Raw genomic sequence first — 27,656 nt, 5'->3', positions numbered from 1 at the left:
ACTTGATTGAATATAAGGATACTTAAACTTACCTGCTCATGAGATTTTAACTTCTCTTTCATAAGATCAGCATTTCTTTTTAGTTGTTCATTTTCATCTGCATAAAAACCATCAAAAAGCATCTTGATATATAGCACTTTTCAATTAATGTGGGAATATTAACTTTTAAGCTTCCAATCATGTATGCATTCAATAAATATGCACCTAACTCCTACTATACACCAGCCACTGTGCCAGACACTGGGAATGTGTAAACAAAAAAAGAACTTTTGTGTTTCAAAGAACCTTCAGCTATTGGTGAGATAGATGTGTTAGTAGTTACAATATGCAATGATAATTATTCTGTAATGGCAGTGTGTCTGAAATATCATGGGAACCTGTGGAAAGAAAGCCTAGATCAACTTAAAGTCAGGAAGAATTTATAGAAGAGGAACCATCTGAGCTGAAATTTAAATGATAAGGTCCAATCTATGTTGGGAGAGGACATTCTATGCATAGAAAATTGCACAGAAGAACATGGGCTTAAGTGGGTATAGCATGTTGGAAAACCACTTTTCAAGTACAGTGTTGTTAGAGTGTACAGTGTGAAGAGGAGGTGATAATTTCATCCAGGTGGACATATTCTATATGAATGATTTTGGATTTTATTTTAGAGGTTACAGGGAAGTCATCAAAGAATTTTGAAAAGTGAAGTGAAATGATTAGTGTTACATATTAAAAAGATTAGCTGGATGAACAGGTGGGTTGTGACTCTAAAGGCATAGATAGCAGATAGAAAAAGTTAGAGATAATAGGAGCTACTGTCAGTGGCAGTGGGAGATAAAGGGGCAGGAGAACTATTTAGATCAGGGGTCTTAACCTTTTTTGTTCCATGGACCCCTTTTCCAGTCAGGTGAAATGAATACTAATGTAATTTATTTATTGCATACATTCATAAGTGAAGGAAATGCTAGATTTTGGTTAGAGGCCAGAGAAAATAAAGATAATAACTTGATCTTTTTTCAGTTCAAACTCACAGACTTCCCTGTCCCCAAAATCTATATGGACCCCTGGTTAAGAACCTCTGATTTATATGGTAGAATTATCAGTATCTTAGTGACTGGTTAGGCAAAAGAGAAAGGGGAACCTTAACTTTCAGGCTTCTGGCTTGGGTACCTGAGAAGTGCTCATCATTTGGGGAGAAGTAAAGAGGGGAAATTTTTAAGAGTAAAATGATGAGTTTGGATTTTGCCATGCTCAATTTGAAGTGCCTATGCAACATCCAAGGGAACATTTACGGTAGGCTGAAAAACTTTAAGAGATGGCCAGAGGAAGAATATCGTATAAGGAAGACTGAGAAGATGTAGTCAGAGAGGCAAGAGAGGGTGGTACTGAAGCAGACTAGTAAAATAGGGAGTCAACAGGTGGATTTGGAACCTGGCAAAAAATCCCAATGAACATCAATATCCCCAAGATGGCTGCTGGAAGACCCTCATGAGAACTCCCATTCAGAATGAGATTTCCTCCAGAAGCCAGGAGAAACCCCAGATATTCTCCAGGGACCTTATCATTGAGCCCTCCCAGGGGATTGATGGGTGGGATAATCAATCAAAAGAGCAAATAGCTGGAACTCCTCCCCTGCCATTAGCAAAGGGGCAGAATAATTAATGGTTTAAAAGGCAAGTGGGAAAGAGAACTGGCCCGGTTCCTGTGCCCATTCCTGCCTTCTGCACCTGCTCTTGCTTCCCTCCCCCCGCCTCGCAGCCCTGCCATGATGAACAACACACAAATAAAACCTGGGCATTTATAATCTATAATGGGTAATTGTAGTTTGTAAATCAGCCCTCTTTGTCACTCTTCAGCCCCTTCCTCTCTACCTGGGACCCATGATCTGTTATTTTCTCCAATTTCTCTTTCACCATTCTTTACTAAATTACTGGACTAACTAATTGGCTTGCTCTTGAAATTCATTTCTTGTAGCTCAGCCAAGAACCTAGAAAAAAATCTGGTAACAGTACTAAGTGAAGAGCGTTTAAGGGGGTTAAGACCAATAGCAATAAATGTCACAAAAAGGTCAAGTGAAAGTGCTTTGAATTTGAAATCTTCATGCAATACCCTGTTGTTATAAGCTGAAGAGTAAATGAAATTATGGAAATGGATATAATGAGTATAGACTACTCACTTGAAGTTTGGTTGATTGAGAAAAGAGTGGGGGCAATTAGAAGGGAACAACCCAAGGTTAAGGAAGGAAACTTTGTCTGTCTGTTTGTCTAAAATATGAAAGAAATTTAAAATGTTTAAGTGCTGAGAAGAAAGAGCCAATAGAAAGAGGGAAATGGAAGATGGAGAAAAAAAGGATAATTGAAGAAGCAACTTCCCAAAAGAGAAAGGTGAACAGAAATAGTAGTTAAATAAAGTGGAGAGATTAACTTTGGATAGGAAGGATTTTCTTTTTTCTGAGTTAAGGAGGAAGAAGATAAGGATATGTCTAGATATATATACATTTGGAGAAAGGGCAAAAGGAGAATTGGAGGCAGATGAAAAGAAATGAGGAAGTTTATGCTTGACACCTACCATATTCTCTATAAACAGAAAGTAAAGTAAGTTGAAGAGTGAAAATTTTGAATAGACAGGAAAAATTGAGGATATAGCTGTAATTGGAGTTCATTAATTAATAATGAAATCAATCTGTGTGTGATTTTCCACCAACAGACCTCAGTAGCTATAGCAGTGAAGTAAAGAAAGTGTGTAATTGGATTGATTCATATCTGAAGATTAGTATAGACAGTGTTGTAGAAGGTAGGGAAATAAAACTAGTACCTAAAAAAGATTAAGTGAGATTCATCTAGATTACAAAGCAAGGAAAGTTTATCTCACAGAAACTATTTTGGGAGTCAGCTATATTTACTTAAGTCTTTTTACATAAAACTTAAGAAAAATCAGATAAAATTAACGGAAATATTGTTTTGTAGCTCTAAATTATCTTATTGCTTCAAAACGATCATAATGGGAATCTTTTGTACATAACCAAATTCTTCCTGACAAAGGATGAAAAAGAGGGAGTAGTACCTGATTGCAATCACGCAATCACATCAATTTTTTTTGTACTTACTCTGGTTATTAACCTCTCTATGTTTTAAGGAGAAGGAAAATACTTAAATCACCAAAGAGCCAATTCCAGTAGAGTGGGTAGTGAGGGTCTGAAAGGAGCCAGGATCTGTAGCTGAGCTATCATGGAAGGTGCTTTGGGCGAAAATTAGATTGGAAGTATGGAGCCAGGACTGTAACTGAAAAACAATCCAAGGTAGAGACTGAGACTTGAGTTCCGGGCCTAACTGGGATCAGTGAGAGGGTTGAATAAGACACTAGACTGCATATTAATAATTTCGAGTTCTGTCTTAGAATGTATGTCATTTAAAAATGAAGTTTTAAGAAGTCTATTAAATAAGAAAAGAGAAATATTTTCAGGTATATTTAAAATAGAATTACACAAAATGACAAAAGAAAGGACTTGCTAATGACCAACTGATGACTTTCCATTTCAATCCTTGAGATCTTTCCACTTCAAACAAATTTCAGATCTAGAAGTAAATTCAATGTGTATGAATATAACTCTATTACTTAAACATAACTCTATTAAGAACAAAATATATATATACAATAATGTAGTATGTAAAATAGCCAGCACAGAATAAAAATCAGAAAATACAAAGAATAAAAAAATGGGACCTATGTTTAAGAGAATAAACAATCAAAAGAATCAGACCCAGAAGTTATAGAAATGATAGAATTAAATGACAAGGTCTTTAAAAGAGCTGTTATTTCAAGGAAAATATTAACATTATAAAGAAACAAATAGGGAATCTCAATAGAGAAAAAGCAATGTGAATAAGAACCAATATGAATAATAATGTGTAATCAATGTTCCAGCATGTGGTATGGGGAGAACAGAAAAAAGTGTTTTAAGAAAGAAGGGTCAAATATATATATATGATGAAAATAATAAACTCTCCAATTTAAGAAGCTCAAAAAATCCTAAACAGGACACACACACACACACACAAAAGCATATCATGATCATATTAGTGAAAACCAATGATCAAGAAAAAAAACTTAAAAGCAGTCAGGATAAAGAAAGATACATGGCATATGGAAGAATAACATTAATAACTATCATTGATTTCTCATCAGAAACAATGCATGCAAGAAGGAAATGGAAAGAAATCTTTAAAATCCTGAAAGAAAATAAAATGCCAAACTAGGCTTTTATATCCAATTTAAAAAATCCTTAAAATGGAAGGTGTGTTAGTCAGCCAAGGGGTGATGAGGCAAAAATACCAGAATTCTGTTGACCTTTATAAAGGGTATTTATTTGTGGTAGAAGTTTACAGTTACCAGGCCATAAAGCATAAGTTACTTCTCTCACAAAGTCTGTTGCCATGTGTTGGGGCCAGATGGCTGCTGATATCTGCCAAGAATTCAGGCTTCTTGGGTTCCTCTATTCCCAGGGCTCTGTTTCTCTCTGGGCTTAGCTGTTGTGCTCTTTCCACAAGGCCAGCTGTAGATTATCAGGTGAATGACACTGTCTCTTTCCCTGGGGCTTCTGCCCTGTCTAAGGAGCAAATTAAATTCCTTTGTGTTCTTCTCCTGTGTGTTCTTCTCCTGGGCTCCAGCTCAAAACCCCAACTCTCTTCTCTGCTGTGTGGTTTTCTCTGTGAGTCCCCACCCATCAAAGGGGCTGGGACTCAATGTCCTATGGACATGGCCCAATCAAAGCCCTAATCATTATTTAATCATGCCCAGAGGAACAGACCAGGTCTCAAACATAATCTAATATTTCTTTTTGGAATTCATCAATAATATCAAACTGCTACAGAAGGCAACCCACACATCTATGGCCAAGTGGTTTTTGACAAGAGAGGTCAGTCTACTCAATGGGGAAGGATAGTCCTTCCAGAAATGGTGTTGGTAAAATCATATGTTCACATGCCAAGAAATGAAGCTAGATCCTACCTCACACCATATATAAAAATCAACTTAAGAAAATGGTGTCGGACTTTTCAGGCAAGCTCAATTCTCCCATAAAAACAATGGAGAAAGAGCCAAAACCTGTCTAAGAGCCCTGTTTTGGAGGTCAGTGACCAGGACAGTGCTAAATAACCCTCAGGAAGGTAAAGGACAGAGAGATGAAGACCCCAAAACCACAAACATAAGTTACCAAACCCTCACGGAGGCCAGGAAGGGCTCCCCTCCCCCACCCCAAAATATTAAGCTGGGGTAAAACCCCTGGCTCACAGCAGCTGACTGAGAGGGGAACAAACACCTCCCTCCCTGTCTGCTGTTACAAGGGAAAATAAAGGGGGAGTCAAGGAAGCTTTTCTTCAATGAACTGGGCTTTGAACCTTGGCTCTAGTCGGACCAAAACATAGGAAAGCCAAGACTAAAACACTTCTGTGGAAAGGCACACAAATGAGTGCCATCTGCTAGCCAGTCTGGAAATTGCATGGACCAAAACTGCTTTTGGTTCTCTCTGTACCCTAAATCCTGGGAGAAAAGTCTGTGTCCCATTTTGATAACATAAGCTGTATCTTAAATCCTGGGAGAAAATATGCACCCTATTTTGATAACATAAGCTGGACAATAAACTTAGCATAAGTTGAATCAAATATCAAAGAAAAGCTGTGAAAACGAAACAAAACAAAACAATAGACAAGGGAGAGAAACTGGCCATCAATGTAAATTCACCAACATATTCAGATGCCTAGATATCAGGAAAAATTTACAGCCCATATTAGGAAACAGGAAGAGATGGCCCAGCCAAAGGAATAAACCAAAATCCTGAAGAGATACAGGATTTAAAACAATTAATCACTGATAATCACACAACTCTCCTGAATCAATTCAAAGAATTGAAAGAAAATATTACTAAAGAGATAAAGGATATCATGAAGACACTGGGTGAGCATAAAGAACAATTTGAAAGCCTGCAAAGGAAAGAAAAAAAACCTTATGAAAATAAAAGTCATGATGAGTGAGAGTAAAAATAATTTAGAGGCACATAAGAGCAGATTTGAATTGCCCCAAGACAGAAATAGTGATTTCAAAGACAGAACATTTGAACTGGAAAAGACAAGAAGAGAAAGAGAAGAGAGTGCTGACAACTGCAAGTGGGAGAATTGCATCCATCATCCAAGTGGAATCTAAACCCTCTCTCAATATATAGGTGGAGTGGATATCACCATCCCAGGGCCCACAGAATGGAGGAATAAAATATGGATTTGAGTGGACTTAACAGATATTCTACTACAAAACTTTTATGACTACTAATAGAAGAAATTGTATCATTGATGGGAAGAAAGTGGCCACAGTAGTTGCTGAGGGCAGGAGAGGGAAGAAGAGATGTGATGAGGGGACATTTTTGGGACTTTGGAGTTGTCCTAAATGATATTGCAGGGTCAGATGCTGGACATTATATATCCTGCCATAACCCACAGAATGTACTGGGGGAGAGTGTGAACTACAGAGTAAACTACTATCCACGTGGTGCAGCAGTGCTCCAAAATGTGTTTGCCGAGTGCGATGACTGTGCCACAATGATGGGGGAGGTTGTTGGTGTGGGAGGAGTGGGGTGGGGGGGTGGGGGTATGCAGGAACCTGTTTTTTATAATATAGTTTTTTTTGTGATGTATGTATCTTCAAAAAAATGCAATTTACAAAAATGATGGGGGTGGGAGAGTGGGGCGTGAGTTATATGGGAACCTCTTATGTTCTTTTTTTAAATTTTTAAAATTTATTTCTCTCTCCTTCCCCCCCAGTTTTCTGCTCTCTTTGTCTATTCACTGTGTGTTCTTCTGTGACTGCTTCTATCCTTATCAGCAGCCCTGGGAATATGTGTTTCTTTTTGTTGCGTCATCTTGCTGTGTCAGCTCTCCGTGTGTGCGGTGCCATTCTTGGGCTGGCTGCATTTTCTTTCGTGCTGGGCAGCTCTCCTTATGGGGTGCACTCCTTGTGCATGGGGCTCCCCTACACAGGGGACACTCCTGTGTGGCACGGCACCCCTTGTGCACATCAGCACTGCACATGGGCCAGCTCCACATGGGTCAAGGAGGCCCAAGGTTTGAACCGTGGACCTCCCATGTGGTAGGCGGATGCCCTATCCATTGGGTCAAGTCCGCTTCCCCTCTTATATTCTTTTAATACAACGTTCTATGTGATCTATTGACTTTAATTTTTAAAAATTTTATTAAAAAATAAATAAGTAAATTGAAAAAAAATGAAGAACAGAAAAAAAGAAGAGAATTGAAAAAATGGAACAGGGTCTCAGTGAATTGAAAGACAGCATGAAGCACACAAACAAATGCATCATCAGTGTTCCAGAAGGAGAAAAAAGTGGAAAAGGGGCAGAAAGAATATTTAAGGAAATAATGATGGAAAACTTTCTAAACTGTATGAAAAATACAAATATCAATATCCAAAAAGGGCAAAGAATGCCAAACAGAATAAATCTGAATAGACCTATCCAAAGAAGGCTACTATTCAGGATATCTGAGATAAAGAGAAAAGTAAAGCATCACATACAAGGGAAACGCAATAAGATTAAGTGCTGGTCTATTATCAGAAATCATGGAGGTGAGGAGAAAGTGTTACGATCTGAAAGAGAAAATCTGCCAGCCAAGAATTCTGTATCCAGCAAAACTATCTTTCAAAAATGAGGATGAGTTTAAAGTCTTCACAGACAGACAAAAACTGATAGAATATGTTACCGAAATACCAGAATTATAAGAGATACTAGAGGAAGGACTGAAGCCTGAAAGGAAAAAACAAGGATGAGAGACCTGGAGAAGAGTGTAGAAATAAAGATTTTTAGGAAGGGTAAATTAAAGGGTAAAATGACAGACAATATTACAATATGACAACAGAGAGCCAAAGGACAAAATGGATGAAGTAAGTAATGCCTATTACAGTAAAATTATTGAATGTTAGTCATTTGATTCCCCAATCAAAAGACATAGACTGATAGAAAGGATAAAAAAAAGTATGAGCCATCTATATGTTGTCTAAAAGAGACTCACCTCAGATGTAAGGACAAAGCCAGGTTATTCCAATAGTAATCAAAAGAGAGCTGGAGTAGCAATACTGATATTGGACACAATAAATTTTAAATTAAAAACTTTTATAAGAGATGAAGAAAGTCATTACATATTAATAAAAGGGGCAATTCACCAAGAAGAAATAACTATACTAAATATTTATGCACTTAACCTGAGTGCCCAAGACACATGAGGCACATACTGGCAAAACTGAAGGGAGAAATAGATGTTTCTACAATAACAGTTGGAGACCATATTAGTTAGGCAAAATGGTGCTGATGCAAAATACCAGAAAACAGTTGGAGACCACATTAGTCAGCCAAAAGGGTGCTGATGCAAAATACCAGAAATTGGTTGGTTTTCATAATGGGTATTTATTTGGGGTAGAAGCTTACAGTTACCAGGCCATAAAGCATAAGTTATTACTTTCCTCATAAAAGTCTTTTGCCCTGTATTGGAGCAAGATGGCTGCCGACATCTGCCAGGGTTTGGGCTTCCTGGGTTCCTCTCTTCCCAGGACTTGCTTCTCTCTGGACTGACTATACCTCTCTTCTCAGGGCTGCATTTCCCTCTGGGCTCAGCTGCTGCACTCACTCCACAAGGACAGCTGTAGATATCAGGTAAATGGCTCTGTCTCTCTCCCAGGGACTTCTGCCATGTGTAAGGAGCTGTCTCTATCCCTCTGTGTTTATCTCCTGTGTGTTCACTTCCTTGATTCCAGCTCAAAACTCCAGCATCAAAACTCCAGCATCAAATCTCTAGCATTAAAAAGCTCCAACTCTGTCCTTTGCCATGCCTTTTATCTTTGAGTCCCCACCCACCAAGGAGTGGGGACTCAACACCCTACTGATGTGGCCCAATCAAAGCCCTAATCATAATTATGCCAGGTACAGATCAGTTTACAAACATAATCTAATATCTAATTTTGGAATTCATAACCTATCAAACTGCTATAGAGACTTCAATACACCACTCTTAGTATTGGATAGAATATCTGGACAGAGGATAAATTAAAAAACAAAAACCTTGAATAATATGATAAATGAACTAGACTTAACAGACATCTACAGAGCATTGCCATCAAAACAGCAGGATATACATTCTTCTCCTGTGCTCATGGATCCTTCTCCAAGATAGACCATATATTGGGTCACAAGACAAGTCTCAATAAATTTAAAAAGACTGAAATTATACAAAACATTTTTTTCTGATTCTAACAGAATGAAGCTGGAAATCTTCTATTGCACAGAAAAAGAAAATTGATAAATATATGGAGATTAAACAGCACACTCTTAAATAATCAGTATGTCAAAGAAGAAACTGCAAGAGAATTCAGCAAATATCTTGAGATGAATGAAAATGAGAACACAACATATCAAAACCTATGTGACATCACAAAAGCAGTGCTGACAGGGAACTTTATAGCCCTCAAAGCTTACTTTAATAAAGAAGAGCTAAAATTGAAGATCTAACTACATACCTGGAAGAATTGAAAAAGAACAGCAAACTAATCCCAAACCAAACTGAAAGAAATACTAAAGATCGGAGCAGAAATAAGTGAACTCAAGAGCAAAATAACAATAGAATCAACAAAAACAAAAGTTGGTTCTTTGAGAAGATCAAATAAATTGACAAATCTTTAGCTAGACTGAAAAAGAAAAAAAGTGAAAAGATTCAAATAAATAAAATCAGAAATGAGAGTGGGGACATTACCACTGATCCTGCTACTATGAATAATTGTATACCAAAAAACTAGACAGTGACTAGGAGATGGACAAATTCCTAGAAGCACACAAACTACCTACACTGATCCTAGAAGAAACAGAAGTTCTCAAAAAACCAATCACAAGTGTAGAGACTGATGCAGTCTGCAAAAACCATCCAAACATGAAAAGCCTGGCACCATGATGGCTTCACAGATGAATTCTACCAATCATTCAAAGATGATCTAAACCAAACTTGCTCAAGCTCTTCCTAAAAAAAGAAGAGGAAAGAACACTATCAAACTCATTCTATGAAGCCAACATTATCCTAATACCAAAATCAGATAAAGATATAATGAAAAAAGAAACTACAGACTCATTTCTCTAATGAATTTCAATGCAAAAATCCTCAAAAACAAAACAAAACAAAACCTGGAAACAGAAAGCAAATGCACATTAAAAGAATTATATAACTTGATCAAGTGGGTTTTATCCCAGATATGCAAGGGTGGTTCAGCACAAGAAAATCAAGTACTGTAAAAAACCACATTGATAAACTGAAGAAGAAATATCACATGATCCTCTTAGTTGATGCAGAAAATGCATTGAACAAAATACAGTACCCTTTCTTGATAAAAACACTCCAAAGTACAGGAATAGAAGGAAGCTCTCTCAATATAGTAAAGGGCATATATGAAAAAACCTATAGCTAGCATGGTACTCAATGGTGAAATCTGAAAACTTCCTGCTGAGATCAGGGACAAGACAAGGATGCCCACTATCACCACTTTTATTCACTATTATGCTAGAGGTTCTAGGCTAGATGAAGAAATAAAAGGCACTCAAATAGGAAAAGAAGAAGTAAAACTATCACTATTCACTGATGATATGAGCCTATATCTAAAATTTCCTGAAAAAGTCCAAAACAAAGCTACCTAGAACTAATAGACAATTTCAGCAAAGTGGTGGGATACAAGATTAACATGCAAAAATCAACAGAGTTTCTATATATTACTGATGTGCAATCTGAAGAGGAAATCAGAAAAAAAAATCCTTTTTATAATAGCAACCAAAACCATCAAATATTTAGGGATAAACTGAACTAAGGGCATAAGGACCTGTATTCAGAAAACTACAAAACATTGATGAAAGGAAACTGAAGAAGACTTAAATAAATGGAAGGCCACTCCATGTCCATGGATTGGGAGACTAAATATCATAAAGATGTCAATTCCACCCAAACTGATGTCCAAATGTACAGATTCAACACAATCCCAATAAAAATCCAAATAGCCTTTTTTTTTTTTTTGCAGAAATTGGAAGTGTAAGGGACTCTAAATAGTTAAAATGTCTTTAAAAAAGAACAAAGAAGTTGGCGGAGTCATTTCCAAACTTTAAGAATATTACTTAGCTACAATGGTAAAAATAGTAATGATACTGGCATAAAGAGAGACAGGTTGACCACTGGAACCAAATCAAGAACTCAGAAATAGATCCTTACATCTATGGTCAAGTGATTTTTAACAAAGGCTGTCAAGTTCTCCCAGCTGGGCTAGAACAGTCTATTCAACAAATGGTGCTGGGAGAACTGGATATCCATATTCAAAAGAAAGAAAGAGGGCCCCCATCACACACCTTATATAAAAATTAACTCAAAATGGATCAAGGACCTAAATATAAAAGCGACAACCATAAAACTCCTAGAAGAAAATATTGGAAAACATCTTCAAGTTCTTGTGGTAGGCAGTAGTTTCTTAAACCTTACACCCAAAGCACAAACAACCAAAGAGAAAATAGATAAACGGGACTTCCTCAAAATTAAACACTTTTGTACCTCAAAGGACTTTGTCAAAAGGATGAAAAAGCAGCTGACTCAATGGAAGAAAATATTTGGCAATCGCATATCTGATAAGGGTTTTATATCCATGATATACAAAGGGATCATACAATTCAACAATAAAAAGACAAACTACCCATTTAAAAAATGGGCAAAAGACTTGAAAAGACAATTGTCTGAAGACGAAATACAAATGGTAAGAAACATGAAAAAATGTTCAACATCATAGTGATAGTGAAATGCAAATCAAAACTACAATGAGATATCATTTCATACCCGTAAGACTGGCCGCCATTAAAGTGTTAGAATACTAAATGCTGGAGAGGATGTGAAGAGATAGGAATGATTATTTACTGTTGGTGGGAATGTATAATGGTATAGTAACTGTGAGGACTGTTTGCCTGCTCTTAAAGAAGTTGAATATAGACTTGTCATGTGACCAGCAATACCATTACTAGGTCTATCAGAAGAACTTAAAGCAGAGTCATGGAAGAGACATATGCACACCAATGTTCATAGTGGTGTTATTCATGATTGCCAAAAGTAGAAAACAACCCAGGTGTCCATCAACTGAAGAATGGATAAACAAAGTTCAGTATATACACATGATGGAATATTATGTAGCAGTAAGAAGAAATGAAGTTGTGAAACATATAACAACATGGATAAACCTGGAGGACATTATGTTGAGTGAAGCAAGCCAGACACAAAAGGACAAATATTGTATGATTGCAGTATTATTAACGAAATATATAATGTAAACTCATGAAGTTAATAATTAGAATAGGTAGAGAATGGAAAGTTGAGGGTTAATCTGTGAAGAATTGGTAAAAATGTTGTTTGTAAATCTTTGGAAATGAGTATATATGGTTAAAGTATATCATGGTGTTTGTAACTAGCAGAGCTATTACATGGGTATGATGGTTGAAACGGAAAGACTAAGGTCTTGCATATTACAAGAAGAAAAGCTAAAAATTGTAACATGGGATTGTATAAGATAGTGAAACCTCATATAAAACACGGATATGGGTGATATTGCCTATATAAGACTGTTTTTATAAAATATAAATACAAATATACTAGAGTGAAGGAAAAAGAATAGCAACTATGTATGGCAGGGGAAGCAAAAAAGAGATTGAGAGGGATGAGTTTTGTTTTTTATTATTATTATTATTTTTGGAACAATGAAAATTCTCTAAGAATGATTAAAGTGATGAATGCATAAATATGTGATTATACCAATTACCACTGATTATACACTTTGGATGGATTTATGCTTTATTTATATATCAATAAAATTGATTTATTAAAAAAAAATTCAAAATGGATCGATGACCCAAATATAAAAGCCAAAACCACAGTACCCTTAGAAGAAAACAGAGAGGAACATCTTCAGGACCTTGTATTAGGTAATGGATTCTTAGTTATGATATGAAATACATGAGAAACAGTAGGAAAATTGGATAAATTGGATTTCTTCAAAATTAAAAACTATTGAGCATCTAAGGACATTATCAAGAAAGTGAAAAGACAACCTACAGAATGGGAGAAAATATTTCAAAATCATCTACCTGATTAAGTTTTTAATGTCCAAAATATATAAAGAACTCCTACAACTCAACAACAAAAAGACAACCCAATTTAAAAAACAGGTAAAAGCCTTCAGTAGGCATCTCTCCAAAGAAGATATACGAATGGTCAGTAAGCATGTGAAAAGATGCCCAACATAACTAGGCTTTAGGGAAATGCAAATCAAAACCACAAAGAGCTACCTCTTCATACCTCCTGGGTAGGTTATTAATAAATTTTAGAAAAAGGAAAATAGCAAGTGTCAATGAGGATGTGGAGAAATAGGAACACCTGAACTTTGTTTTTTGGAATGTAAAATTGTGCAACCACAGCAGAAAGCAGTTTAGCATTTTTTCAGAAACTTAAACATATAATTAACACATGACCTAGTAATTCCACTCCCAGGTACATATCTAAAAGAATTGAAAACAAGCAAAAGCTTGTACATAAGTGTTCATAACAATGCTATCCATAATAACTCTAATGCAAACAACTCAAATGTCCATCTATTAATGAATGGATAAATAATTATGATGTCTTGGTTTTATGTACTCCAGAAAAACATGTTCTTAATTTTAATCTATTCTGTGGTGTTGTAAACAGGATCTTTAGTTAAGATGTGGTCATCTGAATGAGGATGGGTCTTAATCTTATTACTGGTGGCATGACAGAGAGAGCCACAGTTTAAAACTCATGGGGAGTCATCAGAAGCTGGAAGTCAACAGAACCCAGAAGAAAAAGGAGAAGATGCTGCCATGTGTATTGTCATATAAATGAAAAGCCAAGAACCAAGGATTGACAGAACTCAGCCCCAAAATACCACAGTCTTCAGAAAAAAAGCATGACTTTCCTAATGCCTCAATTTTGTACTTTTCCTACTGTTTTAGTTTCCTTACAGTTAAAGCAAATGCCATGAAATGGGTTGACTTAAACAGTGGGAATTTATTGGCTCATGGCATTTATGCTAGGAGATATCCAAATCAAGGCATCATCAAGGTGATGCTTTCTTCCAGAAGGATGGGTGTTCTGGGGCTGATTACTGGTGATGCTCAGTCCTTGTCCCCTCTTTTACATAACAATGCACATCCACATCTTGGCCTCTCTTGGCCTCCTCCTTTTCTTTCCGGTTCCATTAACTTTCAGCTTCTGGCTACTCCCTCTGGATTTCTTCCTGACTTTCATTCTGTTTATACAGTACTCCAGTAATCTGTATTAAAGGCAACCTGATTTATTTGGGCCGCACCTTAACTGAAGTAACATATTGAAGAGGTCTTATTTATAATGGGTCCACACCCACAGGAATATATAAGGAATAAATAAGGAATATATAAGGAATAAATAAGTTTAAGATCATGTTTTTTTTCTGCAGTACATAGCTCCTAGTTGTATTGTTGTTAATAAAGTCTTTTCGGTCTGTTTTTGCTTTACATAGTATCTGAGATTTCCATCTAGGTTAAGAAGATGTAGCCCAGCTCTAGGTTATACATTTTGTGTCTTATATTTTCGTTTAAGTTTTATTGCTTTTCTTTTTTAACATCAAAGTCTTTTATACATCTGGAATTTATTTTTAATGTGGTGGGAAAGAATCCAACATTCATTTCCTCCAGATGGAAAATTAGTTATACCAGTACCATATGTTAAAAACCCATTCTTTTTCCAATAAATTGAAATATTTCCTCTGCCATACATTATATTACCATATATATTGGGGCCTGTTTCTAGGCCCCAATTCTTTTCCATGGAGGTATTTTTTTATTTCTATGCCAATACCATATTGATTTGATTACAATAGCTTTAGAGCATGTTGCTCTCTGGTAAGGGAAGCTCTTTCTCCCACATTAATTTTCTTTTCCAGAGTTTTCTTGTTTATTCCTAGGCATTACTTCTGTTGAATGAACTGTAAGACTTATTTTATACAACCCTCCCCCCCCCCCAATTTAGTATTCTAATTGAAGTTGTAGTAAGTGTATATATAAACACTAGGAAAACTGACATTTTAAAGATGATGTCTTTCCTCTGTCAGAGAAATTAACCAACCCATTTAAATGTTATACTGCTTGCATGTTATCTGGATTTGGTCCATCTATAATTATGCTAACTAGAACCACACAAGTTATTTTAGAAGAGTTATAAATTCAAATAGCATGTTGTATCACTGCAAAGTCTATCTGGTCCTGATATTTGACAAGCAATCTTTCTCTGACCTAGCCAGAATTTACTTTAAATTCTTGGGCTTTAGAAATTTTGCATTATATTTTAATGAAATTAATTATTCTCCTTTGATGTCAAATGTAGGAAAGAAAGTCAAGTGTGCATTGTTTTTAGATTCATTATAGACTTAGTTTTCATTTATATCACTGATGATCTGGTTGCTTTACTTTGTAATAATTTCATTCCATAATAATCTAGACATTTTTACATTAAAGGTTCCTGTTTGGTTGTCTGGGTAAATGCTGTGTTGATTCATACTGATATCCTCAATTTACTCAGATCTGACACATAATCAATACTGTCTTTTAACAGACTGGATGTTTAAAATTTAAAAAAAAATCAGATATTGATAGTTATGTAACTCATCACATTGTTTTGTTATGTTTTGCCGTAGTTCTAGAAAATTTAGAGTTAACATTTATGCTAAATTAAAGCAACTACCCCTTAGCCTTGGTTTTTATCATAATATTTACCCAGCTCTCTTCCCACTTATTTAATGGCAGGACCAATTTTACTGGTGTGTGATACATGCAGTTGCACACCATCTTGCATTCAAAAAGGTGCCATGCTTGGTTTAATATTCTGCCATCACTGTCCTGAAATTCTTAACAATTTTACCTTTGAACTTGTGTTTTGTAAATGAAGTCTGATGGAACAACATAGCATGTATGTGAGTAGAGGAGATACATGCAATATTCCTGTCTACTGTTCCTTGCCACAGTATTTGCAGACAGAATTTACAATGCCCCAAGAGCGCAGAATTCCAGTGGATCCATGATGCATGGGAGCTCAGCGAGACTCAAAGTGAGTACAAGGTAAGCCTGTTCCATCTATAGCTAAGTAAGTGTGCGCCCTGACAGACCTGAAAGGACAAGCTTTCTGTCTGAAATAGAACTTGCTTCAAATGTAAAAGGAAGGCAATGCCATTCTAAGAAACACAAATGATCAAGAAACCATGTCTTAGCTTTTCTTACTCCTATTACTTCCTTTATTAGCCAACCACTTTGAAAGAAAATGATGATATAGAAGAAAAGGGAAGATAGGGCTGCCCATAGTTCCTTCTCCTTTCAGTTTTTCTGTATTCATGAGTAAGCTGAAGGTAGAGAGTATTGGTACAGTATGCATACATCAAAATTAAAAGAAAGAAAAATAGTTGAGTTAGTTTTGTACAGCATTTTCACTATTCTGGTAAGAATGGAATAGATATGCATGTACAAACTATAAAAAATAAATTGTATAATTTTGTTGATTCTGTCACATGCAGCATCGTGTATTTATGAGTTACATGTATTTGTATTTGCATTTGACTGGACTGCACAATATAAAGATAAACTATAAAATTCATGCTAATAATTTAAATTTTTAATTTTTCTTTACTTAGAACAACATTAAATAACAAATACAGCTGTACACCATGACAAATTGAGAGAGCTCACAGAAGAAAGGGAAAAGCTTTATATTTTAGAACATTTGAAGCCATTTTTCCCCTTGCGTTTTGAACATGTGGCCCCACATTTTCATTTTGCACTGGGCCTACAAATTATATAACTAACTCAATGTATACATTTCATTCTTTTAGCCTCCTTTTAATGATCTTTTAGCAACTCTGTTCAAGAAGGAGGCAATCTAATGAAGATTCTTAAGTATATAGTCATAACAGATAATTTCTCCATATAGAAGATACTTATAGAAATACAGGGTTCTTCCAAGAATATATACCAGATGTTGTTTGATATGCCTAATTATTTTCAGGAAATATTTTTTCATATTTATATTTGAAGAAGTATTTTGTATGCTTTTCAAACTACTTCTAATTTAAGTAATACTTTTTTTCTTCAGGAGTAACTGATCATGGATTAGTTTACTTTCTCAGATAATTTTCTCTTATAGAATAACACTGAACTATATGCTATTACCCCTTTTTAAACATTTTGATTAATGATCAATTTTGATTAATTTTGTACAATAAAATTGTACTACACAAAACAATATCTTCCTTGAAGTCTACCCTGATAGAATAAATTCAAATTATTCAGATTCAGTTCAGCCAGGATAAAGTAACATTCACCTAGAAGAAATTATCTGGAGATAATCGACAAAAGTTTGAATTCTACTGATGATGGGGTGCTACTGTATTTGCAGTTGATATCATGTGTCTTTCCTCTATATGATGCATCTGTCTATGTATTTGACTTTTTAAATTAAATTCCTTCAATTTATTTGATTTGGGACTGGGTTTGGTGATAACTCTCCTTTAATGGAAAAAAACCTCTGACTCTTGCTTTGTTTGCCCTTTTCCTAACCACTGGCCAGAAGTCAGAGGGCCTAATGTCAATTCTACCTATCAGGCAATTAACTAGGGGTCTAGGGGTCTCCTGACTTAGCAAAAAGAATAATACATAGGAATATATATCTAATATAAGAAAAATATGTCATGGCTAATCATACTGTATATCTTATAACCTAAGGTCCAAATATCTATTTCTTCAATGATAGCATGGATCTATTCTTTGAGTTACAAATACCAAATTTGGGAGCTACAGGACAGGGGAATCAAGCAATGAGAAAAAAAGCTCATGTTATAAAGAGCTGTCAACATTTTTCCGAATGAAGTGGGCCCTTGCCTCCCTTTACCCTGATAAATAGCATATCAAAGGCAATTCGCTAATATTGCTCAATGACTTTCCTTCCAGTATCAGGTTAGCAGTAATAAAAGGAAGAGCCTGGCAATCTTAGAAAATACGTTTAACTTGATCATACAATCAATCATGAGAATGAGAACGACTCAATTTTCCCCTCAAGCTTTGAAATTCCAATCCCATTGCCAAAAATGGGTTAATACATTGACAGAAGGGCCAACCACATTCTCATTATATAACTGGTAGGATGTTAGGAGGACAGAAACTAGCTAACATAAACAAGAAAATCTAAAGTGTAGTAACACATCTGTGGTATTTGAAACTAATTGTTTTCAAACTTTTATAATTGTATGCCTGCACAATAAAAAATAATTAGCATGTATACCTTGATTCATGGCTATTTGTTTATTGTTTATAAATAACATACTACTTATATGTATTTCTTAAAACAGATAAAAATAGAAATTATAAAGGTAAACTAAAAGAGGGAAATGCTAAATTATTTTGAGATTTAAGGTATTGTTACAAAGTGTTAAACTTACTGAATTATTAGTGCTGTTAATAAATTTTAGTGAGACAATGGAAATAAAAATTCATCAATAGTTTTCACAATGTTAACACTTAGATACAGAAATGTAAAAGTTGTTTCCACTATTCAAGTTATTATTATTTTTTGTTTCTTTTTTCTTTAACTTATTTTGATATTTGGTTTTAATAGAACAAATGCATCACTGACTGAGCTTAATCATGATACTAATTTTTCAAACTCAAACCCTAATTATGGAAAGGTGGCTGTTTTTGAAGTTTGTCAGTAGATGTCATTTTCCTTGATATTAGTTTATTCTTATAATCCTCTCAAAAGATTTTAAAAAAACTAACAAAAAGGTTAAAAATCACTGAGAATTATTGTTTGAAAGATTTTTATTGAAATTAGAGTTCTATTTCCAAGTTTAATGTGCAGATGAGAATTCTCAAAGTTGACACATTTTCAACGTCAATATCACTTAATGATGGAACCACATCTAAATATCCATTTTGAAAATGGTCTTGTTGTACATTAATTTTCTTCCAAAAGTAGGTATTTTCTCACCAATAACTGATAATTCATCAGATCTGATAAATTGCCATTATTTTTTATTTCTTAATGTACATGATAAAGACCTTATACAGGGGTAGAAGAAGTGACAGCTCTCTTAATTTCTTATGCTGGGTTGTGCTTGCACTATTAGTATTCCCACATCTGTGTTTTATTTCTTAAAGCTACTTGTCATTTTGAAGGGTTAGTTTGATTAGAAGTAGCTAATATAATCAATAAATCCTTTGAATCAGATACATGAAAACTGCACCACATGACAATACTCTGAGTCTGGGGGAGTAAATGAAGATGCAATTATTTCATTTTTTGAATTGGTCATTTTGGGAGATTCTTGCATATAAGTGACATATAACTGATATACAGATAGAGTAAGGAATATCATTCCATTTTAAAATTTTCATAAGATTATTTCCTTTGATTTTTAGGTAAAAGTAAATATAAATAAAAATTCTAATATTTTCTTTCTACATTCCAATTGGTCATCTTTTACACAACCCTATTAAAAAAAGAATGGTGGATGAGATTAAAGGGAGGTATTATTTCTCTTATAGGATGAAAAGACTCTTAATCCTAGAGGAAATTGGTTCAACAGCTCAATAATGTCATCAAGAAATCAGGTTCTTTTAGTCTCTTCTTCCTGTCATCCTCAGCTCTGGAACCATTTCTGGGTGGAAACAAGAACTGTGCAACAATTTGAGACATCATATGCAGAATTATCAATAACCAGGAGAAGAGGGCCCATCTCCTTAAAGAAAGGAAAACTATTCCAGAAGCCCTCCCTTGGAGGTGGGGTGCAATCAGCTTCCCCTAAGGCATAAGGTTGAATGGAAAAGGGGTAAATATCAGAGAAAATTATGTTTCCAATAAGAAGAGGAAATAGCTGCTGGGGAGGCAATCAATAGCATCTACTCTGTAGACTAAATATGCAAATTAACTATGCCATCTCTGCAACCAATTGAAAGAGATCAAAGAAAGGTAAGTTTACATATACTACCTTGTCCAAGGCTTGTAGAAGCATTAGCAAAATCAAATCAGCGAATCATTTTCAGGAATGGCTATGTAATTTCATGAACAAAATTCTGGGAAGAGTTAAATTAAATACCATTTAACTCCTAGAATAAGGGGCCTGATTTTGTGCATTCATATACCTATTTAATGGAGCTAGGTGTTGTATTTTAGTCACAGAGCAGGAAGAAGTCCAAATCAGGTGTGGAATGGGGATCAAACACTGGGGGAAAATGAGCAGAATGTTATAATCAAGATAAGTGAAAATCTATGGAATAAATCAGGATCAAAAGCCAGCAGGAGTTAACCAAAAGAAAAGGCATTGGAGGGGGTGTAATTCCCCATCTTTTGCCCCTTGGTTTCCAGCACAGCTTTGAGTGGTGTGTGGATATGGAAATGAATCATTTCTATACTCTGAGACTGTTTGACAACGTAAGTGGGAAATCCTCTGTATTAGTCAGCCAAAGGGGTGCTGATGCAAAATACCAGAAATGGGTTGGTTTTCATAAAGGGTATTTATTTGGGGTAGGAGCTTACAGATACCAGGCCACAAAGCGTAAGTTATTTCCCTTACTAAAGTGAGCCCCTGATGCTAATGACTATGCTTGTGAGCTGATAAGCCTAAAATAAGAACAAGGCCTAGAGCAGCATTGTGCCTGGGAATTTCCTCCTGTCAGCCTTCATGTTACTCAAATGTGGCCAGTCTCGAAGCCAAACTCACCATGTAAATGCAATGCCTTCCCCCCAGCGTGGGACATGACACCCGGGGATGAGCCTCCCTGGCACCGAGGGACCACTATCAACTACCAACTGATGATGCAACTGGAAAATGACCTTAAATGGAAGGTTCAATGCGGATCAGCAGAATATCCCAGTCTACATAAAATAACATGACTTTAAAATGCTGTTTGACCTAAAGTAAGGGGGAAATGGAAAGGAGAAATGAGTTTATATGGCTACGAGTTTCTAAAAAGAGTCTGGAGGCTGGCAGAAGGATTGCCCTCATACACAACTGAGCAGAGTCAGAGAGACAGATAAAGCAGATGCAACTCCCAGATATTGATTCCTTTGAGGGCTAAAGAGACCCATGGGAGTTATGGTCATGGCCGATGGGGTTAACTACCAGGGCAGATGGCCCCTCTTTGGAAATGGTGTTTATGTGTGATGAATCTGGACTCAGATGGGATCTTCCTTCATAAGACTTTCACGCTAATGTGCTGGAGGTGCAGTTAATGTTGGGGTTTAAGATATATTTAGGGGATTTGAATCTCTGGACTGACAATGTGATAGCCAGGTCCTGAGCCTCAACAGACTCCAGCACCTACAATCTGATTTATTGGACTTACCACACTCAGCTAAGATGGAGTTGAAGAAGGACAACCACCACACCATGGAGCCTAGAGTGATTACAACTGAAAGTGGGAGGATTGCATCCAGCATCCATGTGGAATCTGAGCCTCCTCTTAACATAGAGGAGCAATGGACACAACCAATCCAATGTCCACATAGAAGAGGTGGCATTGGATTGGGAAAAGTGGACATGGTGGCTGATGGGTATGGGGAAAGGCAGGAAGAGATGAGAGGTGGAGGCGTCTTTGGTACATGGAGCTGCCCTGGATGGTGCTTCAGAGGCAATCACCAGACATTGTAAATCCTCACAGGGCCTACTGGATGGAATGGAGGAGAGTATGGGCCATGATGTGGACCATTGACTATGAGGTGCAGAGGTGCCCAAAGATGTACTTACCAAATCCAATGGATGTGTCATGATGATGGGAATGAGTGTTGCTGGTGGGGGGGAGAGGTGGGGTGGGGGGATGGGGTTGAATGGGACCTCACATATATATTTTTAATGTAATATTATTACAAAGTCAATAAAAAAAAAATAAAGTCCATTTTCACATGTTGGAGCAAGATGGCTGCCAATGTCTGTCAGGGTTCAGGCTTCCTGGGTTCCTCTCTTCCCAGGTCTTCTCTCTGAGTTTAGGGTTCCTTTCTTCCCAGGGCTTACTTCTTTCCAGGCTCAGCATTCTTCTCTTCCCAGGGCTCTCAGCTTCAGCATCAAACTCCAACATCAAAACTCCAACATTAAGAACCCTTAACTCTGTCCTTTGCCATGCATTTTATCTGTGAGTCCCCACTCACCAAAGGGTGGGAACTCAATGCCCTAATGGCACAAGAGGTTTACATAATTACTTAATCAAGTAAACCTATGAATCCGATATAATCTAATATGCCCAGGGGAAAAGATCAGTTTATAAACATAATCCAGTATTTCTTTTTGGAATTCATCAATAATATCAAACTGCTATACTCCACTCTCTGAATTCCAAAAAGACATTACAATATTAAAAAAAAAACCTTAAATCAGTAACAATGCAAGTCTAAATCAAATCACAATCAATTTAAAGAACTACAGTTTGTCCTGGGGTAAAGTCCTGTCTGCTATGGACCTCTGAAACTTACAAAACAATTCATCTTCTTCCCATACATAAATGGACAGACAAACGACAAATGTTTTCATTACAATAAGGAGAAACTGGGAGGGAAACATGAGTCACGGTTTCTCTACAATTCAGTAGACCTGCAGGGAATCCTCTGTTCGATTTCATAAGTCTGAGAGTCATTCTTAATATGACAAGTTTCTTCTCCTTGGGGTCTTATGGGAACCCACCCTTCCCACAGACTTGCCCAATGGCCATTTTCTTGGTTCCACCCTCATCAAGCATCTAGGTGTAAACCAAGCTCCAGACCTCTCCCTCCAAGAGTGTTGGGGTGATTGCCACACTTTATCCAATCTTTGGGTTAGAATCTTAACCCCCCAGTACAGTGACATGAAGACAACATTCTCCGTAATCTTTGAATACAGGCTCAAACCCCTCAGAGCAATATGTTGACCACCTGGCCTTCCCTAACCTTTGGCATATAGGCTCAACCCTCTCAGAGCAATGAGTTGACCACCTGGCCTTCCCTAATTCATGGGGAACAGAATGGGAGTCTTTAGGGAAAAAAATGCACAAAAAGAAAGAACTAACAGTATTTCTTAAGAAAAGATAAATCTCAATAGAAAATTACAAAGCCAATAAGAAATAATATGCCAAATCAAATAAATATCATTTAAGATCAACATTTATCTCATCTACATATGTAAGGTGATTTCTTTATACAAGTAGAGGCCTAAGATGAGAAATTCTTACTTGGTATAATTTCTTATGTTGAAGGAAATTTGGTCTAATCTTTCGTAAAGTAGAAGGAAATCCTACATTTATCCCTTACAGCATTTGATTGCACTGTAGCTGCATCAGAACAGGACAAAATACCATTCTATTTTGTGAATGGTAGCGCTATTTATTGGGTTAGCATGGCTAGCAAAAATAAGAGATCTGAATATGTTGGCTTCATTTAAACAAATAAATATTAGTTTATAACAAAAATATTAAATAGTGAAAACATCACTGCAGTTTGAAGGGAATATTCATCACGTAACTACTAAATACATGCCCTTCAAAACTGAGCATAAGGTTATTAAAGAAAGAGAGTGCTACTGAGAATATACTTCTAAACTTTAAAAAATAATAGAGAACTATTGCCATCTATTAAAACATTATCTGATGTCCCTGTCAGACAGATAAATGTTCTGCTCAGCATGGCATTTCTTAATTCATCATTTAGGAAACTATTATAAAGTAGAAAGAAATCCTACCCTTAGCTGATGAATTTAATAGGACCAAATTCAAAGAAACTTATTGTCATTGAAGTAAAAACTCTATTTTTAAAGGTGCTCAAATAAATCATACATTTCAAGGTTTTTTCCTACCTTACCTTTCAAATTATGTTGATATTCAATGGTCTGCTGTAGTCCTTTTATCATATTATGAAGAGTGGCACATTCTGAAACATAGATAAATTAATTTGAAAATTCTTAGCTTTTATTTTGGAATTATTTTACAGAGTATAAATACTTAAAATAATGCTTAATTGAAAATTCTGAGATCTTGAAAATGCAATGAGGCACCTCAAAGTAAATCATATGCTAAATATTTGTTAATCACTTTTTAGACCATATATATCCCAGAATTTAGTAATTTGTTTTCTAAGGCACAATATACCCAACTTGATTGTACTCTTAACACCAGCAATAGCCACAACTTTGATAGGTAGCAACAGGATGGAAACATCAGTGACTTTTAGCAGTCTACTTGCCAGTAAGCGCCACAGTGGCAGAATACCTCCCCAGTACCTAGAACAGTTGTGGTTCATGGTAGGTACTCTTAAATATTTGTTGAGTGATTTATGGAAAGACAGATTATTTCACATAAGCTCACAGAAGTTAGAGTATTTTGCAAAAGTTAAAAGCTTTGTGAAGGGATAAGGTTCTATTATTGTGGTTCTTTACTCTTCCCTTCCCCACACTCTCAAAGTTCCCACCATCTTCCATTTTCCCTCCCTTGCAAAACCCAGTAATAGAATGATGGTCAAATCACATTTGATAGACATTAGCTGAGAATCTACTTCCTATCAGTTACTGTTAGCTGCTACAATTAAAAAATCCATTACTTTTCTTTGTCCCTTTAAGAGCCATGGCTTAAGTAACTCATGAAATATGGTAGCTGAAGGTACAATGATTCAATCTCAGTAATCAGCAAACAATAAATAAAGCCTTGTAATTGAAAGTATGTTGGACTTATTTTAAAAATATGTATTTTTGAAATTTGAACACAAGGTGGCTCTCAATATATATTTTTCTACAAGGGAAACTGGCTCAAAAAGGAATTCTTCATAAGATAGCATGCCATTTATTTTAGAATAATGACTTTTAATTCTCTTTGTAAACCTTAACCCATATCATATCCTCTCAGCCTCTGTGTTCTGTTGATTCTAGCTTCTTGTGCTTGGAACCTTCTCTTTCAGCTTCTGGGTTCTTCTCTGTCTTTATAGCTTTTTTTGTGTATGGATTTTTATTCTTCCATTTATAAAGAGCTCCACTAAGAGGATTAAGACTCACCCTGGGTCATGCTTTACTGAAGTGATCTAATCAAAAGGAAGGTCCCATAACTGAATTTAATCAAAAGGTCCCATCTTCAACAGGGTTACACACATAGAAATGAATTCGCTTTAAGAGCAGAATTTTCTGGGATCCACTCAGCTTCAAACAATCACACAATGATCATTGTTTTTGTAATGTAGTGCCATGCATTTAAAAAAAAAATTTTTTTTTATTGTTACCATACATACAATCTAGTATTTCCTCTGTAATCAAATTCAGATATATATTTATTGCTGTTAATTATGTTCACAATGTTCTGTAACCCTAACTACCAACCATTAACAAAACTTTTCTACTCTTTCAAATATGAACCCTGTACATTCTAAGCCTCAACTTCCCATTCTTTATCCCAACCCTGTCCCCTGGTAACCTGTATTCTAGGACTATAACTCTATGAGTTCGTATATTTTAATTCTTTCAAATCAATGACATCAAGAAATATTTGACCTTTTGTGTCTGGTTTATTTCCCTCAACATGATGTCTTCAAGGTTTATCCATGTTGCCACATGTATCAGGACTTTGTTTCTTTTCATGGCTGAATAATACTCCATTGTGTATATATACCCCATTTTATTTATCCATTTATCAGTTGATGGACTCTTGGGTTGCTTTGACCTTTTGGTAACTGTGAATAATGCTGCTATGAACATTGGTGTGATATATTTGATTTATTCCCTGATTTCAATTCTTTTGGGTATATATATAGGACTGGGAATACTGGGTCTTTTGGTATAATTCCATACTTAGCTTCCTGAGGAACTGCCAACTATCTTCCACAGCATATGCCACCAGCTATGAATGAGTGTTCCTATTTCTGTGCATCCTGTCCAACACTTGTTATTTTTTTTTAAAAATAGCAGTCATTCTAGTGGGTGTGAGATGGTCTCTCATTGTGGTTTTGATTTCCATTTCCTTGGAACTAATGATGTTGAACATCTTTTCATGTGCTTTCTGGCCATTTGTATATCTTCTTTGGAGAGATGTCTGTTCAACTCTTCTTGCCCAGTTTAAAAAAAATTACTGAAGTATATCACTCACACATAAACAATAAGTGTATAGTAATAGCTGTGAACTTTCAAAACAAACATACATAGCATCATACAGGACTCTCATAACTCACCCTACCACCAATAACTTGCATTGTTGTTGAACATTTTAAGCTAATGATTAAAGAAAATTGTTAAAATATTACTACTAACCAAAGTATTTTTCCAACCCACCCTATTATTATTGTCTTTATATCATTTATATATGAACATACATAAACAATAAGTATATAGTGAAAGTTGTGGACTTACAAAGAAAACATGCATAACATTATACAGGGGTCCCATACATCAACCCTCCACCAACACCTTGCATTGTCATGAGACATTTGTTATAGAATATGAGAGAATATTGTCAAAATCTTACTACTAATTATAGTCCTAGTTTTACATTTAGTGTCTTTTCCCCCAACCCACCCTATTATTAATTAAATATATTATTTTTATGACAGAAGTTGTAAACTTATAAAACAATCATGCACATGTGCAGAATTCCCAAACAATATCCATCTATCAGTATACTACACTGTGGTGGAACACTTGTTACACAGAAAATAATATCATCTGATTGTTACTACTTCATAGTGTACATTTGGCACACATTCTCCATGCTACCCCATTATCAACACAGTAAATTTTTGGCTTAGCTGCAAGCATAAATTACATTATTACTGCTAACCACAGCCCATAAGTCACTCCAGTTGCATTTTTCCCATGCTTCTCCACATTCCCAACACCCTGCAGTAGTGATGTACATTTGCTCTAGCTCACAAAGGACACTCTTGCATGTGTACCATCAACCACAATTCTCACCCACCTCTTGATTTACTGTGCTATTCAGTTCCTACATTATACTTTAACATTCTGTCGCTTGGCATTTATGTCCTTAGACTACCAATTTCAGTCACATCTCCATTTATAAACTAGCTGTTACTGATTATTTGTTGCCATCCATTCTATACATTTCCATACTTTTACAGTAAAGCTAATTAAAACTTCTACATACATTAAACATCAGTAGTCCATCTCAGTCCTCCTCTTACCTCCTTTAAGAATCCCACCACCTATCACCAGGGCTTGAAGATATTTTCCTACAATTTCTTCTAGAAGTTTTATGGTTCTTGCTTGTATATTTAGGTTTTTGATCCATTTTGAGTTCATTTTTGGATAAGGTGTGAAATAAGGGTCCTCTTTCCTTCTTTTGGCTATGGATATCCAGTTCTTTCAGCACCATTTTTTTGCCCATTTTTAAATTGGGTTGTGTTTTTGTTGTTAAGTTGAAGGATTTAAAAATATATATACTGGAAATTAATCCTTTAAAAGATATGTGGTTTCCAAACATTTTCTTCCACTGTGTAGGTTGTCTTTTTACTTTCATGATATAGTCCTTTGAGGTACAAAAGTCTATAATTTTGATGGATCCCATTTATCAA

General features: G+C 35.7%; 1 protein-coding gene across 1 annotated transcript in view; it reads right to left on the bottom strand.

Moving 5' to 3' along the window:
* CCDC152 (coiled-coil domain containing 152) overlaps window positions 1-27,656 on the bottom strand; it is a 78,212-nt gene that overhangs the window by 16,327 nt on the left and 34,229 nt on the right. Inside the window, exons 4-5 of the mRNA XM_004448220.4 lie at window positions 23,952-24,020; window positions 33-97 (exon numbers count right to left, since the gene is read on the bottom strand). Coding sequence (XP_004448277.1) covers window positions 33-97; window positions 23,952-24,020 — 134 coding nt within the window. The remainder of the gene's footprint in view (window positions 1-32; window positions 98-23,951; window positions 24,021-27,656) is intronic.

This window comes from Dasypus novemcinctus, chromosome 2 (assembly GCF_030445035.2).
Source record: "Dasypus novemcinctus isolate mDasNov1 chromosome 2, mDasNov1.1.hap2, whole genome shotgun sequence".
NCBI lineage: Eukaryota > Metazoa > Chordata > Mammalia > Cingulata > Dasypodidae > Dasypus > Dasypus novemcinctus.
Note: the sequence above shows the minus strand (reverse complement) of the source record. Positions and strands in the feature narration are given on the sequence as shown.